At 34.3% G+C, this 19,958-nt stretch overlaps 1 protein-coding gene across 8 annotated transcripts in view; it reads right to left on the bottom strand.

Annotated features, from left to right (window-relative positions):
* Nucleotides 1-19,958, bottom strand: part of LOC143022390 (intermembrane lipid transfer protein VPS13A-like) — a 617,111-nt gene that overhangs the window by 72,453 nt on the left and 524,700 nt on the right. For all 8 annotated transcript variants that reach the window (XR_012966042.1, XM_076180547.1, XM_076180549.1 and 5 more), the window contains one exon: nt 1,728-1,873. Coding sequence is in view for 7 of the 8 variants with exons in the window: in XM_076180547.1 (XP_076036662.1) it covers nt 1,728-1,873 (146 nt within the window). In the remaining variant the exon portion in view is untranslated. The remainder of the gene's footprint in view (nt 1-1,727; nt 1,874-19,958) is intronic.

Genomic DNA, 19,958 nt, shown 5'->3' with positions numbered 1-19,958 from the left:
GCTTTAGTGCTTGTTAGTGAGACTGGTCAGTAATTAGTTGGTTCTTCCTTGTTTCCTCCTTTATATATTGGTACAATGTTGGCTTTTTCCAGTGTTTTGGTATTTTTCCTTCTTTAAGTGAACAACTTATTATGTTATATATTTTGTCCATTAGTTCTTTTTTGCATTCTTTTAGTATCCAGTTTGGAATTCCATCCAGACTGTGCGGTTTCCATCAAGGTTTGTTAATTGCTTCATTATTTCTTTTTGTGTTATTATTATTTCACTCATGGGGGGAGATTGCACTTCACTTCCTTCATCCCAATACTGTACATTCTCTCTTGTGAAAACTGACTTGAAGTGGTTATTCATGACTTCAGCCATTTCTAGATCTTTTGTGTATTCTGTATCTCCTTGGTGTAGTTTCACCATTCCCTGTTTAGTTTTAGGTTTACCATTCACATATCTATAGAATAGTTTTGGTTGCTCTTTGCACTTTTCTATAATGTCTTTTTCATAGTTCCTTTTTTCCTCTCTTTGCACTTTAACATACTCATTTCTATAGTTTATACAGTATATATTTGCCATTTTCCAGGTTTTTTTTATCTTTTTTCCATCTTTTTCAAGCTTTGTCTCTTCTATCTTTTGCCACACTGCATTTTCTGTTGAACCAGCATTTAATGTACACTCTCTCTTTTTTCTGTCTTGGTACTTACCTATTCACTCCTTCATCATAGATATCCATCAAGATCTCCCATTTCTTCCGCTTTTGTCCCTTGCATGTAGAATTTTTCCCAATTTGCATTTTGAAAGAATTTCTTTAGTTTTCCAAAGTCCATTTTGTTGTACATCAATCTTCCTTTTCTATACTTTTCATTTCTCTCCATATATATTTCTTCTTTTAGTTCAGTCTCTATAAGTATATGGTCACTCTTTCCAAATGGTGTCTTGTATTCAATTTTATCTGTTGTAAATATTAAATCCAGTCTTGACGGTTCTTCATTACTTCTGTATCTGGTGTGGTAGTTACATGATACGAGTACCAACTCAGGTTCATAAATTTGCAGCATGAACAAAACTCGTAGTTTTCTCACTCACATCCATCAAATACAACACAGGTTATACAGATACATAGATCCACCTTACATGTATCACACTCATTAACACAAACTCATACACTGAGTTGGAAATGCATTCACCATGCAAGAACACATACATGTGAAAACCTTCCAGTATAAAAATACACTCTGAATATACTACAAATAAACATCAATAGTATCACACAATACCTCAATGCAAAAACACATTCACACTCAGACAACAAAAGAAACACTCCAAGACTAGCAACAAAACAACCTACTCTATTAAATAAACTTTTCCAGATGTAACCATTACAGAGAAGACTCCAAACATCTGATAATGCTTCACCCAAGCCATACCCCGACAACACAATATTTCTTCTTTGAATGACTTATGGGCCATCCTTTAGCTGTTGTCAATTACCTTTATTTTGGGATGATAACCATGAAGCCCTGGCATTTGATTAATTTTAAGGTTTTCTATAACCTAATGTTTTCCTAGGTCATATTTACAAAGGTAAATTTCTGCTCAATACATAATATGACTCCCAGAATTTCACCATATGGTGTTTTCATTTTTCTATGAATACAGACCAATAATGATTGTTTGAAATATAATGAATAAAGTTTATTATCTGCATAAAAAATACAACTGGCAATAAAACTTACATCATGTCCTTGGTCTATCACCCTAGCAATGGCATCAAATGTCATTGAAACTCCATCAATGACTCCAAGGGCTGGTTTTGTAATAAGGCCCATGGTCCCACGACCAATACCTCTAAAGAATCCTTGGATACCATCTTGCTGAGCACCTGATGGGATTGGAAACAGGGGAGAATAATAATTGTAATGATAACAACAAGAACAATTATAATAACAATAATGATATCTCTATATATTACACACACACGTCTGTCTAAGTGACAATGAAGTTTGGAACTCCAAGAAAACTTCCAAGATTCATCGATCTCAACAATGAGGGAGTGCCTTTGTTGTATTGGTGGGGAAGGGGAGGGCTTGTGGTGTAGTGGGAAGGTGAAGAAAAAGGAGAAAGGGAGGGATTACTGAGGGAAATGAGGAAGGTGACGAACGAGTTCCCCCGGACATCAGGAGAAATGTCAACAAAAGAGCTGCAGACGACGCAGGCGAAGTCGACAATATCAGTATTAGCATTAAGTTTGAAATATAGATAAGACCAGCACAATAGAAAGTGGAGATAATAATTTCCATGAATTTAATGAGGGGGGGATGCCAACCTCCCCCAATTAGCAAGTCTAGAGGAAAACTAGAGAAAATGACCAAACATTGGGAGGCTAAGTTCAGCCAATTTACACAGATTACGGAAAGAGTTGATAAATTGGAAGAAGTAAAGAAGGAGAACCAAAACCTAAATAAATAGAAGAATTAAAAAGACAGTCAAAAGAAGTAAAAGATGCAAATGAGGAATTAAAGAATAATAATAAAGAGATTAAAAAGTCCATAGCAAACGAAGCACAGGATTGGGGAAAAGTCTAAGAAAATAACAAAGTTGTATTTACAGATATAATGAAACAACAGATGAAAGAACAAACTAAGGACATAATTATTAAAGGGATGAGAGAAGAGGAGAATATAGTAAGAGAATTAGCGGACAAAAAGAAATGTATAATTATATTAGGGGTGGAAGAGAAGTATAATCTAAATAGGCCCACAAGAGTAAAAGAGGAAAAGGAAAGGGTAAACAATATATTAGTAGTTCAAGAGGATGGACAAGAAACAGGGAAATAAATTGAAGAAATATATAAACTAGGGAAATATAATACAGATAAGACCAGACCAATTAAGATCAAATTCAGGTCACAAACGACAGTAGAGAATATCTTAGCAAAAACAGGGAAACTAGCAGACAGTGAACAATATAATTGTATGGATAAAAAGAGATATGAATTAAGAGGAAAGAGAAGAAGAGAAAACAAAAAGACTAGAAGCTAAGGAAAAAACCAAGAAAAGAACAAAGTCAGAAAAAAAGAAATTCTATTGGAGAGTAGTGAATATGAAAGTAAAGAAATGGTTCATAGCAGAGAAAAACAAAAGGGAAACAGAAAACAGGATGGAAGTAGTAGAAAATTAAAAGTGTCTTATACAAATATAGATGGCTTAATAACAGGCTTGAACGAACTGAATGATTACCTAAAGGAAAAAGAACCGGGCATAATGGGAATTGTAGAGCCAAAATTGAAAGGTCCACTACCACCCAACAGTGTAGGACATGGTGCATATAATTATTGGATTAGAAACAGAGGTAAAACAAGGGGGTGGAGTTATGTTCCTGACTAAGAAAGATATAAATGTGAGGAATGTCACGTATGGAAAGAATAGAGTAGAGATGACTATGATGGAAGTGGAGGACAGGGATGGGAAGAGCAGGAAGTTTGTAGTAAATTATGTGCCTCCTAAAACGGCTTTGTGGGAGGAGAAAGAACACAAAAGTATGTTAGAAGACACAAGGATAACACTAAATAAGATGATGGAAGATGGAGGAAGAATAGTTATAATGGGTGACTTTAATTGTAAAGAAATCTGCTGGGAAGAGATGACAGTAAAGGTTGGAAACGACCTATGGGGAAATGTACTACTTGATATGATTATGGAACATACAATGATGCAATGGATTCTAGAGAATACTAGGTATAGAAATGAGGAAGAACCATTGAGACTGGACCTAATAATCATAATAGAATGTGAAATAGTGAACAAGATTGAATATAAGACACCAATAAGTAAAAGTGACCACATATTGGTTGAACTGGAACTAAATGAGGAAAAATACATGAAATAATTAACAATATAGAAAGGGAAGATTGATGTATGAAAAAACAAATTTTGATAGATTAAGAGAATTCTTTCAAAAAGCAGACTGGGAAAGGATACACAAGGAGGAAACAACAGTAGAAGAGAAATGGAATATTTTGACAAAAATTTATAATGAAGTGGAAAAGTATGTGCCAATACAAAAGCAAGAAAAAGAATATGTAAAGTGCTGGTACAACAAAAGATGTAGGGAGTTAAAAGACAAAAGAGATAAAGCTTGGATAAAATGGAAAAAATACAAAACACCTAAAAAATGGAAAATATATACTAGTTATAGAAATTAATATGTACAAGTGTGCAGAGAAGAAAAGAAAAAATATGAAAAAGATGTCATAGAAAAATGTAAAGGTCAACCAAAACTATTTTACAGATTTGTAAACAATAAACTGAAAAACAAACAAGAATTAGAGAAACTACAGCAAGGAGGAGTTGAATACACAGAGGAAGTAGAAATGACAGAAATTTTGAACAAGCATTTTAAATCACTGTATACAAGGGAGAACATGCAACCTAAAGATATAGAATGGAAGGAGAAAATCCCACCTATGAAAGAGATAGAAGTATCAGGGAATGAAATAATGAAACACTTGAGTAACCTTGATGTCAGAAAATTGCATGGACCAGATGAAATAGCAAACTGGATTTTGAGAGAATGCAGGAATGAACTAACAGACAAAATACATAGCATAATAAGCAGTTCATTGAAAGAAAGAAAAGTTCCAAAATATTGGAAAAGAGCAAATATAGTACCAATATATAAAGGGGGAAACAAAGAAGACCCTACTAACTATAGACCAGTCACTCTAACAAGTACGACAGCAAACATTTGTGAAAGAATTATTAAAATTAGATGGGTACGGCATTTAGAAAAAAAACAATGTACTAAATCCAAGGCAATTTGGATTCAGACAAGGGCGATCATGCATCACAAATTTAATGTGTTTCTATTCAAGGCTAATAGATGTAATACAAGAAAGAGATGGATGGGCTTATTGCGCATTTCTAGACCTGAAAAAAGCTTTTGATAAGGTGCCACATAAGTTGCTTAAGAAATTAGAAACTGCAGGAGGAATACAGGACAAACTGCTTTACTGGATGGAAGACTTCTTGTATGAAAGAAAAATGAGAGTAGTGATAAGAGACAAACACTCTAATTGGGATGAAGTGATACGTGGTGTTCCACAAGGAACACTTCTGGCCCCAATAATCTTTGTTATATATATTAATGATATGGATAAAGGAATTGAAAGTTATATGAGCTTCTTTGCGGATGATGCAAAATTGTTGAAAAAAGTGAACACTGAAGAAGATTGTGAGTCACCACAGAGTGACCTCAATAAAGTATGGGAATAGAGTGGGAAGTGGGAGATGGAATTCAATAGTAAGAAGTGTAGTATAATGGAATTTGGAAGAAGCAAAAAAAGAATCGTGGGATCATATAAATTAGGAGAAGAAATAAAAAACGTAGAAAACGAGAAAGACCTAGGAGTCATTATCATGAATAATATGTCCCCTGAGAAACATATAAACAAGATTTTTGGAGAAACTTATAATTTGATAAGAACAATCAAAGTGCCATTTACATACCTGGATGAAGAAATGGTGAAGAAAATACTAGTCACTTTAAGACCAAGATTGGAATATGCAGCAACGACATGGTCACCAAGTACAAAAAAATAAATAACAAAACTTGAAAGAATACAAAGAGTAATTACAAAATTGGCACCAACACTCTCAGAACTATCATATGAAGAGAGACTAGCAAAACTTGAGCTACAGACATTAGAGCAAAGAAGAGAGGAGACTTGATAACTATTTATAGAATCATGAAAGGCATAGAAACTATTGATAGAGAGGATCTAATAAAATGGGATAGTAGAGATACAAGAGGACATGGAAAGAAAATAAAAAAAGACAGCTATAGAAGAGACCTGAAAAAGAACAGTTTTCCCCACAGGGAACAAGTTAGATGAGAAAGTGGTGTGTGCAAAAACAATACACGAATTTAAAAACAGTCTAGATAAAATGAGATATGAAGATGGGACACCACAAGCATAGCTCCCCTTCCCGTAAAATACAACTAGGTAAATACACACACGACAGTTGAAGTGACAGAGATGATTGGACTCCAGAAAAAAACTACAATTTTCGTGAATCTCAATGATGAGGGAGTACATGTGTTGTATTAGTAGGGAAAGGGAAAGCTCGTGGTGTAATGGGAAGGTGAAGAAAAAGGAGAAGGGGAGTGATTACTGAGGAAAATGAAAGGAAAAGAGGAAGGGGATGAACGGGCCCCGGACATCAGAAGGAATGTCAACAAAAGATGTGCAGATGACAGAGGTGAAGTCAAAGAGATTAGTAAAAATTAGAAATATAGATAAGAGCAGTGCAATGGAAGGTGGATATAATAATATCTATGGATTTAATGAGAGAAGAGATGACAACTTCCCCCGATTAGCAAGTCTAGAGGAAAAACTATCAAGAATGAATCATGGGAGGTTAGGTTCAGTCACCTTCAACTGATTACACAATGAGTTGATAAATTGGAAGAACTAAAGAAGGAGAACCAAAACCTAAATAAAGAATTAAAAAGACAGTTAAAAGAAGTAAAGGATGAGAATGAGGAATTAAAGAATAATAATAAAGAGAATAAAGAGTCCATAGAAAAAGTAAGTGGTTGGAAAAAGGTTCAGGAGAATAGCAAAATTTATTTTAGAGATATAGTGAAACAACAGATGAAGGAACATATTAAGGACACAGTTATTAAAGAGATGAGAGAGGAGAATAAAGTAAGGGACTTGGCAGATAAAAAGAAATGTATAAATATGTTAAGAATGGAAGAGAAACATAATCCAAATAGGATTACAAGAGTAAAAGAGGAGAAAGAAAGAGTGAACAGGGTACTAAAAATATTTCAAGAAGGTGAACAGGAAATAGGGAAAGAAATTGAAGAAATATATACACTGGGGAAATACAATATAGACAAGACCAGACCAATTACGATAAAATTCAGGTCACAAATGACAGCAGAAAATGTCTTATCAAAAACAGGAAAACTAGCAGAAAGTGATCAGTACAAACAGGTATGGATAAAAAGAGAGATGAATAAAGAGAAAAGAGAGGAAGAGAAAACAAAAAGACTTGAAGCTAGGAAAAAAGAATGAGAACAGAACAGAGTCAGACAAAGACAAATTCTATTGGAGAGTAGTGGATATGACAGTGAGGAAATGGTTCATAGCAGAGAAAAACAGAAGGGAAACTGAAAACAGGATGGAAGTAGCAGAAAATTAAATATGTCCTTCACAAATATAGATGGATTAATAACAGGCTTGAATGAACTGAATGATTACCTGATGGAAAAGGAACCTGACATAATGGGAATTGTGGAGACAAAATAGAAAGGTCCATTACCACCCAACAGTGTAGGACATGGTGCAAATAATTATTGGATTAGAAACAGAGAAGTAAAACAAGGTGATGGAGTTATGCTTCCTTTACAAGGATGGTAGCCAAAATTTGTGAAAAGGTTATTAAGAATAGATGGATAAAACACCTGGAAGAAAACAATATAATAAATCCAAGACAATTTGGATTCAGACAGGGATGATTATGTGCCACAAATTTAGTCTGTTTCTACTCAAAACTAATAGATATAATACAAGAAAGGGATGGATGGGCTCATTGTTCTTTTCTAGGCTTACAAAAAGCCTTTGACAAAATACCACATGAAAAATTATTTAAAAAAAAAAAAAAAAAAAAAAAAAAAAAAATGAAAACATAGGAGGGATACAAGGTAAACTACTAAACTGGATGGAGGTTTTCTTGCATGGAAAAAAAATGAAGATAGTACTCAGAGAAAAGAGTTCAGGTTGGGAGGAGGTGATTAGTAGAGTTCCACAGGGATCAGTATTGGCTCCAATAATGTTTGCTATACATGTGAATGACATGGATGAAGATGTGGAATGTTACATGAGCTTCTTTGAAGACAATGCTAAATTGCTGAGGAAAGTGAATACTGAAATGGATTGTGAATCACTGCAGACAGACCTGAACAAGGTTCGGAAATGGAGTCAGAGGTGGGAAGTACACTTCAACATCAAGAAATGTAGCATAATGGAATTCAGAAGAAGTAAAAAAAAGAATATCAGGACAATATAAAATTGGAACAAAGGAAGTAAAGAAAGTGGAATCTGAAAAAGACCTGGGAGTAAGCATCACAAATGACATGTCCCCTGATAAACAGATAAACAAAACTGTTGAATAATCCTACAACTTGCTAAGATCAAGTGGCTTTTACTTATTTGGATGAAGAAATTGTAAAAATAATACTAGTCATACTGATAAGGCCTAGATTGGAGTATGCTGTGACACTATGGTCACTCAGTACCAAAAAGAATATAGAGAAAATTGAAAGAATCCAAAGAGCAACTATGAAGATGGCCCCAACACTTTCAAACCTGAGGAGAGATTGTCAAAATTGAAGTTACAAACTCTAGAATAAAGAAAAGAAAAAGGTGACCTGCTGACCATCTACAGAATTATGAAAGGCATGGACGTCTTTGATAGAGAGGACTTACTAAATTGGGATAACAGAAATACAAAGAGTGATGAAAAGAAACTCAAAAAGGACAGTTATAGAAGAGACCTGAAAAAAAAAAATCCACACACAGCAGTGGATGTCTGGAATAAACTGGACAAGACAATAGTGTGTGCAAAAACTGTACACAAATTTAAGAGCAAACTATACAGTGCGAGATACAAAGGTAGACTATTGTTAAAAGATCTAGATATTATTTGCATGGAGCCAAGATTGGGAAATGAAGTTCAATACCAAAAAATTCAAAGTACTGGAAATGAGTAATAGTGGCAAAAGGCCATCCTCACACTATTCTTTATGAAGTGAACCCATTACAAAAGCAAAAGAGGAAAAAAACTTGGGAATGATTAAAAGACCTGTCTCCTGACAGATATATCAACAGGTTTGTGGGAGAGACATACAGACTGCTGCTGAAGATTAAAGTGGTGTTCCACTATATGGATTAAGAGATAATGAAAAAACTCATTGAACCCTGATACATCCAAGACTGAAATATGCATCAGTAGTATGGTCCCCACACAGAGTGAAGGATATTACCAAGATTTAAAAAATACAAAGGGCAGCAACCAAACTGGTCCTGAGCTTGGCAGATAAACCATATGAGGAAAAACTAAAAGTACTGGGTCTGCCAACTTTGAAAGATTGAAGAGAAAGAGGTGATATGATTACAGTATTCAGGTCACTAAATGGGATAGATTGTACTGACAGTAGAGATCTGATTAAAGGTGGGAGGGATTCAAGAGGTCATGGGAGTAAATTAAGAAAGGCTGTGAAAAAATACATTTTTCCATATAGCTGCATAAATATCTGGAATAACTTAGAGGATTATGTAGCCCAAGCTCAAACAATACATGAATTCAAATTGAAATATGATAATTGGAAATCAAGGATATAGATAAGTTGGAACTACATGAATTTGAATCTAGGTATGTTAGAAAATTAGAGAATAGGAGACAGGACCCAATGAGTGTTGCTCCTTTCCTGTATACTATAATTAGGTTTAACATATACATGCACTGTGGACACCCAGTACAAAAAAGAATATAAAGAAATTAGAAAGAATACAAAGAGCAACAACAAAGATGGCACCACCACTTTCAAAATTGACATACAAAGATTGTCTAAACTGAAATTACCAACCCTGGAACAAAGATGAGAAAGAGATCTATTGACCATTTACAGAATTATGAAAGGCATGGAAGTCCTTGACAGAGAAGACTTACTGAAGTGGGATAAAAGAAAAGCAAGAGAACATGAAAAGAAACTCAAAAAGGTTAGTTATAGAAGAGATTTGAAAAAAAAAAAAAAAAAAAGTTTTCCACACAGTGGATGTCTGGAACGAATTAGATGAAACAATAGTGTGTGCAAACACCATACAAGACTTACTGAAGTGGGATAAAAGAAAAACAAGAGGTCATGAAAAGTAACTCAAAAAGGATAGTTATAGAAGAGATTTGAAAAAAAAAAAAAAAAAAAAGTTTTCCACACAGAGTGGATGTTTGGATCAAATTAGATGAAACAATAGTGTGTGCAAACACCATATAAGAATTTAAGAACAAACTAGATGCCAAGAGATATAAAGACGGGTCACTATGAGCATAGCTCCCCTTCCCGTATAATACAACTAGGTACATACACATACTGTACACACAGTTTAGTTCAATAATCATGTTCACATTACATAATGTTTACATTACATGATCCCTTCAGGAATGTATCCCTCACATAATTCGAGAAATTACTGTACTACAAATAGGTAAATACACATTAACAAACACCATAATTGAATTTACAAAAAAAAAAAAAAAAAAAAAAAAAAAAAAAAAAAAAAAAAAAAAAAAAAAAAAAAAAAAAAAAAAAATCATACCTGCTCTGGGACCAGATAAAACAGTATTTGAATGCACAAATCAGAAATACCAACCTCCACCAGCACATAACACAAACATCACACAAGTGGAGTAAAAAAATAATAAATAATAATAATGAGACAGATATTCATAATACTGACAAGAAATGGTTAACCAACTACACAACAGGAAGACAGTGTAGAGTAACCTAAAACAACCAAATCTCAGGAATAAAAAGGCTATATAATGGAACCTCTCATGCTGCAATACTCTCACCAGTACTGTTGAATCTCTTCATGAGTGATCTCCCTATTCCAGAACCAGAATCTATGTTCTGTCATTTGCAAATGACCTGGCAATAATAATCTAGCAGAGCAAATACAAAATAACAGCAAAGAACACCCAAACATACTTGAATAAACTAGAACAATGATTAAAAAATAACTGAATGGACATTTCACTACAGACAACCATGAAAAAAGTATGCTCTATAGTAAAGTTAAATGGCCAAATCCTTCCATTGGAAAACAACCTTAAAACTCTAGGCCTTACATTTGATAAGTGTCTGAGTTTCAGTCCACATATCAAAGATCTACATAAAAAATCATCACAAAAACAAACCTACTTAAATCCATCACAAGCACTGCCTTTGGACAACAGAAATTCTAATAATCATCTTCAAGTACTTCAGGAGAAACACGCTTGACTATGCCTCCAGAGCATGATTCTCTACAAGACAAACAAACAATTTACAAATTTTACAGACTAGAGCACTGAGAGTAACAACAAGATGCACCAAAATCACCACAATTAGATCCTTGCTTACAGAAACCATAATCTTCCCCATGGAACACATGAAAACGATAGGAACACAATTCTACACCAGAACCCTTAACATTGCATACTCATCTCACTACATCTCACAAGCACCAACCAGAAAGAAAAACACCAGCAGCATATGACTCAAACATGATAACCTACCATCTATACCACATAAAATATTAACACAAAAACAAGTCCTTCAAGATAAACTACCAAACTCAATACTCCAACTACAACCCCCCAGAACATAAGAATGAAGGAGAGTGCAAAACATCATAAGGCCTACACTAAGCAGTTCCATGTCCATTACCACCTATCATCCCTATCTATAAAGTTATCTAACCTTCTCTTAAAACAACTGAGTTTCAGCACTCACTACATGGTTATTAAATATTCCATTTGTTGACCACTATTGGTAATCCAGTTCTTGCTAGACACAAACTCAACAGAAAAAACTACAATGTCATGCTTGTGCTCAGGACACTGTCCTGCTTTGAAACAGTACCAACACAGAATATGCCTGCCCAAAGATTCAAACTGCCCCAAAAGCAATCACCACAAAGATGATACAGAACACCTTATACTACAATGCCCCACACTAATAATCTCTAGACAACAGTACAATACATCTTCCCTGGACAACTTAAGAACACACCCACAGGTTGTTACCAGTTACCTGAAGGCCATGGGTCTTCTGCAAGAGGGACCGGGGACAAAAGATTGATTGATCTACAAATATGTTAGTGTAACATGTTGTGCCTTCTGTCATCTGCTACTCACTGCCTTTGATCCTGACATCTCATTTTTTACTACCTTCCTTGTACATTAGTCCCTAAGGAAATCTTTTACCCATCTTAAGGACCCTTAAGTCCCCCAGTATACTCTAATTTCTATAAAAGCTGACTGGGAGGTACATTGTCAAATATCTTTTCTAGATAAAAGTATGCACAGTCCACCCAACCCTTTCTTTCTGCCAGCACTCCTGAGTAAAACTTAGCAGGTTTCATAAGTATCATCTTCCAGTTCTAAAACAAAATTGATTATCTGCCAAAAATGCTTTTCTTGTAGATACTTAATACTACTATATTTTACAATTCTCTCATATAATTTAGCTGCCATGATGATCAGGGACATTGGTCTGTAATTCAATGGTTTCTCTTCACTTCTTCCTTTATAAAATTATACTATGTTGCTTTTTTCCAGTTATTAAATTGTAATCTTCTCTGCCTGTTGGGCCCTACATATCCAATTTGAGATTCTTACATGCCCTGGAGCTTTTATTATGTTTAGTGTTTCCAATAGTTTGTGTACTTTTATTAGTTCCCTATTTATTTCATTCAACCCAACATCAATGTCTTCAGGATCTTCTTATCTACTAAACTATCTTCTTTGATGACAACTGATAAGAAAATTCTGTTCATTATTTCAGCCTGTGTTGATTTTTCTTCATAATAATTTCCATCTACTGTTCTACTGTCAATTTAGAGATTCCATCTGTATCTCATCTTACCAGTGACAAACCTGTAAATTAGTTAAGAATCATCTTTGCATTTGTCAGTAATACCCTTTTTGAAGTTCTCTTCCTTTACAAAAATTCTCATGCAATCACTTCTAGCCTATTTTTTTTTTATTCTTTTTTATAGACTTCTTGTTTCTTCCCTTGTTCAACCTTTTCCATGATCTCTGGTTTCCCAAGTTGTTTCAGAAACATGTGATTGGTACCTGCTTGTGGTGGTCCTGCAAGATGGACATCAGAACTACCCATTTTCAAAATCCGTCAACTGCCTCACCTTTATCAGAAGGTGCAGCACTGATGGGCTGACAATTAGTTTCTGGGATGGGCCCAAGATCTCTATCAACTTCAAAACAAACCACTAAGAATAATAACAGCATGCACAAAACTATCAATATGGAACATCTACATATAGAAACCAAAATCATCCATCACAGTGCACCACATGAGGATGATAGGCACATTTCTATACAAGAACTCATAGTCCCACAAATCCATCCCACCATATGAGACAAACATGACCAGAAAAATGGAAAAAAGTGGCATACTACTCAAACATCTACAGGAACTTACCACTTGTACCTTACCATCCATACATATACACAAAAGGCATTTGATAAAGTACCACACAAAAAACTATTAATAAAACTCTGATCTACAGGAGGTATACACGGAAATCTATTGAAAGGGATGGAAGATTTCTTGCGTGGGAGAAAAATGAGAGTGATGCTCAGAGATAAAATCTACTTGGGATGAAATGAAAGTGGAGTCCCACAGAGTTCAGTACTGGCTCCGATAATGTTTGCTATACTGTATATGTAAATGACAATGATGAAGGTGTAGAATATTACATGAACTTCTTTGCAGATGACGCAAAACTACTAAAGAAAGTATGGAAAAAGATTGCAAATTGCTACAGAGAGACCTGGACAAGTTCTGGAAATGGAGTCAGAGGTGGGAAGTGAACTTTGATATTAAGAAATACAGTATAATGGAATCTGGAAAAAAAAAAAAAAAAAGAATTTCAGGACAATATAAAATTGGTACAAAGGAAGTAAAGAAAGTTGGTTCCAAACAGGACCTAGGTGCAATCATCACCAAAGACATGTTCTCAGATAAGCAGATAAACAAAATAGTGAGAGAAACCTACAATCTATTAAGATCAATAAAGGTGGCATTTAATTACTTGGATGAGGTAATGGTAAAGAAAATACTAGTCACACTGATGAGACCAAGATAGTATGCTGTGACACTATGGACATCCAGTACAAAAGAGAATATAAGGAAAATAGAAAGAATCCAAAGAGCAATGACAAAGATGGCACCAACACTTTCAAAATTGACATACAAGCAAAGATTGTCTAAACTGGAACTACCAACCTTGGAACAAAGAAGAGAAAGAGGCGATCTATTGGCCATTTACAGAATCATGAAAGGCATGGAAGTCCTTGACAGAGAAGACTTATTAAAGTGGGATGGAAGAAAAACAAGGGGACAAGAAAAGAAACTCAAAAAGGACAGTTATAGAAACAGTTTTCCACACAGAGTGGTGGATGTCTGGAACAAATTGGATGAAACAATAGTGTATGTAAACACCATACAAGAATTTAAGAACAAACTAGATCTTGCAAGATGAAAAGATGGGTTACCATGAGCATAGCTCCCCTTCCCATATAATACTAGGTAAATACATACTTAAAAAAAAAAAAAAAAAAAAAAAAAAAAAAAAATCTCCCAAAAGAAAAATCACTCCCACAACATACAAGAACCATGCTTACATGACTACATTCATGCCACCATCTAGCTTTAACACAAAATTAACACAAAGTAGGGTTGGTCATAGAGTCGAATTATCTCATATGCAATCACCACAAAGAAGATCCTAAACACCTCAATTTACATTGTTCTTAGCCTTACTCATACAACACAATATTATAATGGATTACAAATGAAGAACATGCCAACAGATGTTTTAGTCCATAGCTAGGTTAGATGTGGAACAAATTTATTATAAATAATAAACAGATAAATAATAATAATTTAGAATAAATAATTAATAGGTAAATAATAAAATACAAATAGATAAATGACAATAATTAAATATGTGAATAATAATGAATAAATAAATCTGCAGGAAGTTTATGCCATTAATTTACTACACAGTTGGCAAAGTTGTTGCTACCCACTTCCAAATCAAATCTACTTCCTGACAGTTTGAGACCACTATTTCTTGTCTGATTTGCATTCAGTGTGAAAACTTTGTCACTTTTGATTTGTCAATTCCCTTTGGAATCCTAGACCTGTATCAAATCACCCCTGAGTCTACACTTTTTAGGGAAAATAGATTAATTTGTTTTAGTCAATTTTCATATGACTTATTTCTGATATTTGGAATCAGTTCTGTGGCTCACTGTTGTACTTTTTCCAATCTGTCTTCTGTCTTTAATGAGATTTGGTGACCACAAGGAAACAGCATATTCCAAATGTGGATGAACTAATGATTTATATAGCTTGTTGACAGATGAAAATTTAAAATCAAAAGATCGTGCAATCAGTCCTAGAATCTTATTTGTTTTTTTATGAAGTGGAAATACACTGCTTAGATTACTTCAAATCATTAATGGTAATTATACTGTAATTTTTTTCCCTATCTACTTTTGATAATGAATTTCCAAATAACCTGTAATTGTATTTATCATTATTTTTACCAATGTGTATAACCTTACATTTACTTGTGTTAAATTTCATTACTCACTTTTCAGAAGATTGCTGCAGTTTATATCTTCTTGAATATCTAACTGGCTTAAGTGATCATTTGCCATTCCAGTTTTGTATCATCAGCAAATTTGGAGACAATTGATTTCAGTCTGTGGTCTATATCATTAATATACATACTATGAATAGAAGTGGCCCAAGAAAGGAACCCTGAGGAACTCCACTCATAACATTTTTCCATCTAGAAATTTTGCCATTTAGGACAACTCTCTATGATTATTTAACTAATTACTAGTCCAGCTTAATTTAGCAAGTAGTCTTTCATGCAGGACAGTATCAAAAGCCTTTGCAAATCCAGATTCATTAAATCTATACATCTCTTCCTTAGGTGACTTGTGGGACAATTGTATGATTATTGCCGGTCACCTGGGAGCTATGGGTCTCCTACAAGCTACCCGAGTCAATGGATGGATTGAATACTTTATCTACCCATATCCCAGTTGTATATACTCTTAAAAGTACATACTTTTCTTCTTGTGTATGTAATTTATGACTTACTCCTAATTTAATTCTTAAAAAATATATATATCTTCAAACAAGGGAAAACTATCTTCACAAAATTATACCTGTCTTGTCTGTATTATTCATACTTTGGCTGTATACCTGCTTCCTCCAACTGGAATTTAAGTGCTATATAATCCCTCTTTCATATGGGGTACATGTAAATTAAAGATTCAATAATGTCATGTTCCTTGGTTAGTAGCAGATCCAATCTTGCTTGAATGTCTTCTTTTACTTGTGTCACTTCTCCTCATTAGTTCATTGTGCTTTCCTAGGAATCTTCATTACCATTACAATCTGCCTCCCAATTCATCTTATAATTAGTCACCTCAAGAGGAGTGATATCTCTGACATTTGGTAATCTTTAATATTCCATACCTTTGTCATGAGTGGTATACTATCATAAAATATATTTTTCAAATTTACGGCTTCAGCCTTCCATCATTATTACTTCATTCACTTTTATGCAATCTTTTACAACTATCATTATCCTGTTTTCCATTTGTGGATTGTGTATGTGCTGCCTCCCATTTGTAGGTCTATATCTCCTGACAGTTTACTCTTAACTAAGGACAGAACATTGGAATGATTTACTATGAAATGATCCATGACTTCTAACCTACCTAGTTGACAGACATTTGTGTATGCAAATGTGAGCATGTGCACTGGCTGTGCAGTATTGTTCATAAATTTAAAATACTTAAAAAATATATATATATATACTGTATACTGTTCTGAGAACTGATATGAACTCCTACTGTTAAGTGAATCATAGAATAAAAACAAAGTACTGTACCATATTTCCCTTAAAGAGATGAAGAATGGATAAGACATGAAAACATAAAAAAAAGATCAAATTTTTAGTTTTAAAATTGTAATGCAAAAACATATTTTCAGTGGTACTGATAATCTGATTCTTTCATGATAAAAAGAAACATATAGAGTAGAAATAATTAAACTCCATAGGGGAAAAAAGAAGAAGAAAAAATTATACTAGAGATTCAACTTTTGTACAAAGGAAAAAATGCACACACATGAAAAAAAGCTCAGTTGAAGTGACTATCTAATATGATCAGTGTGAATAATTGACAGCTGGCAGGTGCAACATATGAAACATACATTGGGTAAAGGATTACAAAGGAAGAGCATGCCAACAGGAGACCTTTTGGTCCATAACTAGGTCAGATGTGAAAAAAAAACAAAGAAGGGAATAAAATAAATAGATTATGATATATAATAAACAAACAGTAAAATAGCAATAATCTATAATAATAAATAAATAAATAAAAAATAAACAGATAATAATAACTATATCGATAATTATAAATAAATAAAAGAAAAAAAAAATGGCAGCCATTACGGCATATTTCTTAGGTACTTATCTAAATGAATCTTAAAACTTTGAACTGTACTACATTGACTTCCATTCATTTACTACATGGTTGACAAAGTTGTTTCTACCCACTTCCAAATCAAATCCACTTCCTGATAGATTGAGACTATTATTTCTTCTCTGATTTGCATTCAGTGTGAAAATTTCATTACTTTTGATGCTGTCAGTTCCCTTTAGAATCTTATGACCTGTATCAAATCACCCCTGAATCTACACTTTTTTAGGGAAAATAGTCATGTGTTTTAGTTGATTTTTGTAAGATTTGTTTCTCATTTTTGGAATCAGTTTTGTGGCTTGCCATTGTACTTTTTCTGATCTGTCTATGTCTTTAATGAGATCGGTGACCATACAGATACAGTATATTCCAAATGTGGATGAACTAAGGACTATTATATAGGTTGTTAATAACAGTTGGACTTTTACAATCAAAATATCATGCAAACTTAAGCAGATGTTGACTAAATCTAAACATTTAACAGTAAGGCAAGACAACCTGTCAAGTACATAAAACATAAAGTGGTTGTAGCAAAGAGCACAAAATACACTGCATTTTGTGCTGTTTTGATATCCCTTTATAAGTCTACTTATTAGTGTTTCATAATACCAAGCTCATTGCAATATCCTGTATGCCATTTTCATAAATTTTTGTCTGAAGTTTTACAAATATTTTTGGTACAATACTTTCATTTGTAAGTCACTCATTTACCTAGTTGTATTTTGTAGGAGGAGAGCTATGCTTGTAGTGACCCACTGTTGTATCTTTCTGCATCCAGTTTTTTCTTAAAGTCATGTATAGTTTTAGCACTCACTGTTTCCTCTTTCAGTTTGTTCCAGATATCTATCACTCTGTGTGGAAAGCTATTCTTTTTCAGATCTCTTCTGTAACTGTCTTTCTTAAGTTTCTTCTCGTGTCCTCTTGTATTTCTTCTGTCCCATTTTAGTAGGTCATCCCTATCAAGAATTTCCATCCCTTTCATAATTCTGTAAATGGTTATCAAATCACCTCTTTCTCTTCTCTGTTCCAAGGTTGGTAAATTTAGTTTGTCCAATCTTTGTTCGTATGTCAAACTGCAGTGTTGGTGCCATCTTTGTCGTTGCTCTTTGAATTCTTTCTATTTTCTTTATATTTTTTGGGGTACTAGGTGTCCATAGTGATGCTGCGTATTCCAATTTTGGTCTCATTAGTGTAACTAGTATTTTCTTTACAATTTCTTCATCCATGTAGTCAAAGGCCACTTTCATTGATTTTAATAAGTTAAAAGTTTCTCCGAATAATTTGTTGACGTTTGTCTGGTGTCATGTCATTTGAGATAGTTACTCCTAGGTCCCTTTCCCATATTGTGTTGCTGTCTAGGTAAGGCTGGTATGAAGCAATATAACATGAGGTGTATTTACCTAGTTGTATTTTGCAGGAAGGGGAGCTATGCTCGTGGTGTCCCACCATTGTATCTCGCAGTATCTAGTTTGCTTTTAAACTCATGAATGGTTTTTGCGCATACTATCTCATTATCCAGTTTGTTCCAAGTGTCCAAAACTCTATGTGGAAAACTGTTTTTCTTCAGTTCTCTTCTATAGCTATGTTTTTTTATTTTCTTTCCATGTCCTCTTGTGTTTCTCTTGTCCCAGTTAAGTAAGTCCTCTCTATCAAGTATCTCTGTGCCCTTCATGATTCTATAGATGGTCAATAGGTCACCTCTCTCTCTTCTTTGCTCCAGTGTCGGTAATTCCAGTTTAGCCAATCTCTCCTCGTATGATAGGTTTGCAAGTGCAGGTGCCATTTTTGTAGCTGCTCTTTGGATTCTTTCTATTTTCTTTATATTCTTTTTGGTACTGGGGGACCACAATGTCACCGCATACTCTAGTCTAGGCCTTATCAATGTAACCGATATTTTTTTTATCATGTCTTCGTCCAAGTATGCAAATGCCACATTTATTGATCTTAGCAAGTTGTAAGTCTCCTCGACAATTTTGTTAATCTGTTTATCATAGGACAAGTCGTTCATGATAATTACTCCCAAATCTTTTTCGGATCCTACTTTCTTTACTTCCTTGGTTCCAATTGTATATTTTCCTGATATTCTGTTTTTGCTTTTTCCAAACTCCATTATGCTACACTTCTTAGTATTAAAGTCCACTTCCCATTTCTGACTCCAGTTCCATACCCTATTTAGGTCTTCTTGCAGTGCTTCACAGTCCTTATCTGTTTCTACTTTCCTTAACCCCTTCCATACGGTGCCGCCTACGTAGGCGGCATGAGGAGCAAGTGGATACGCGAGGCTGCCATATCGGCGTCTTGATTATATTTATTGTAGTTGCCCCTGCATAATGACATACTCTCTAAACTGTCTTCATCACATTTTCTATGGTTATCAAAATTCACGGGTGAAAGAGAGAACGATCGATATAAGCGGTGACTATTTTTTATGATGCAAGTATTATGACGAAACATCGTACGTCTGGCAGCTAATGCTGCCCCCGAGATTTTGGCCCATAGTGAAGTGGTTAACAGTTTGGCGTCGTCAGCAAAGAAGCTCATGTAACAGTTCATGTCCTCATCCATGTCATTCATATAGATAGCAAACATTATTGGTGCCAGTAC

This window comes from Oratosquilla oratoria, chromosome 44, assembly GCF_046742065.1.
Source record: "Oratosquilla oratoria isolate Oo_2021 chromosome 44, ASM4674206v1, whole genome shotgun sequence".
Lineage (NCBI taxonomy): Eukaryota > Metazoa > Arthropoda > Malacostraca > Stomatopoda > Squillidae > Oratosquilla > Oratosquilla oratoria.
The sequence above is the reverse complement of the archived record's forward strand: the minus strand, read 5'-3'. Positions and strand labels throughout refer to the sequence as shown.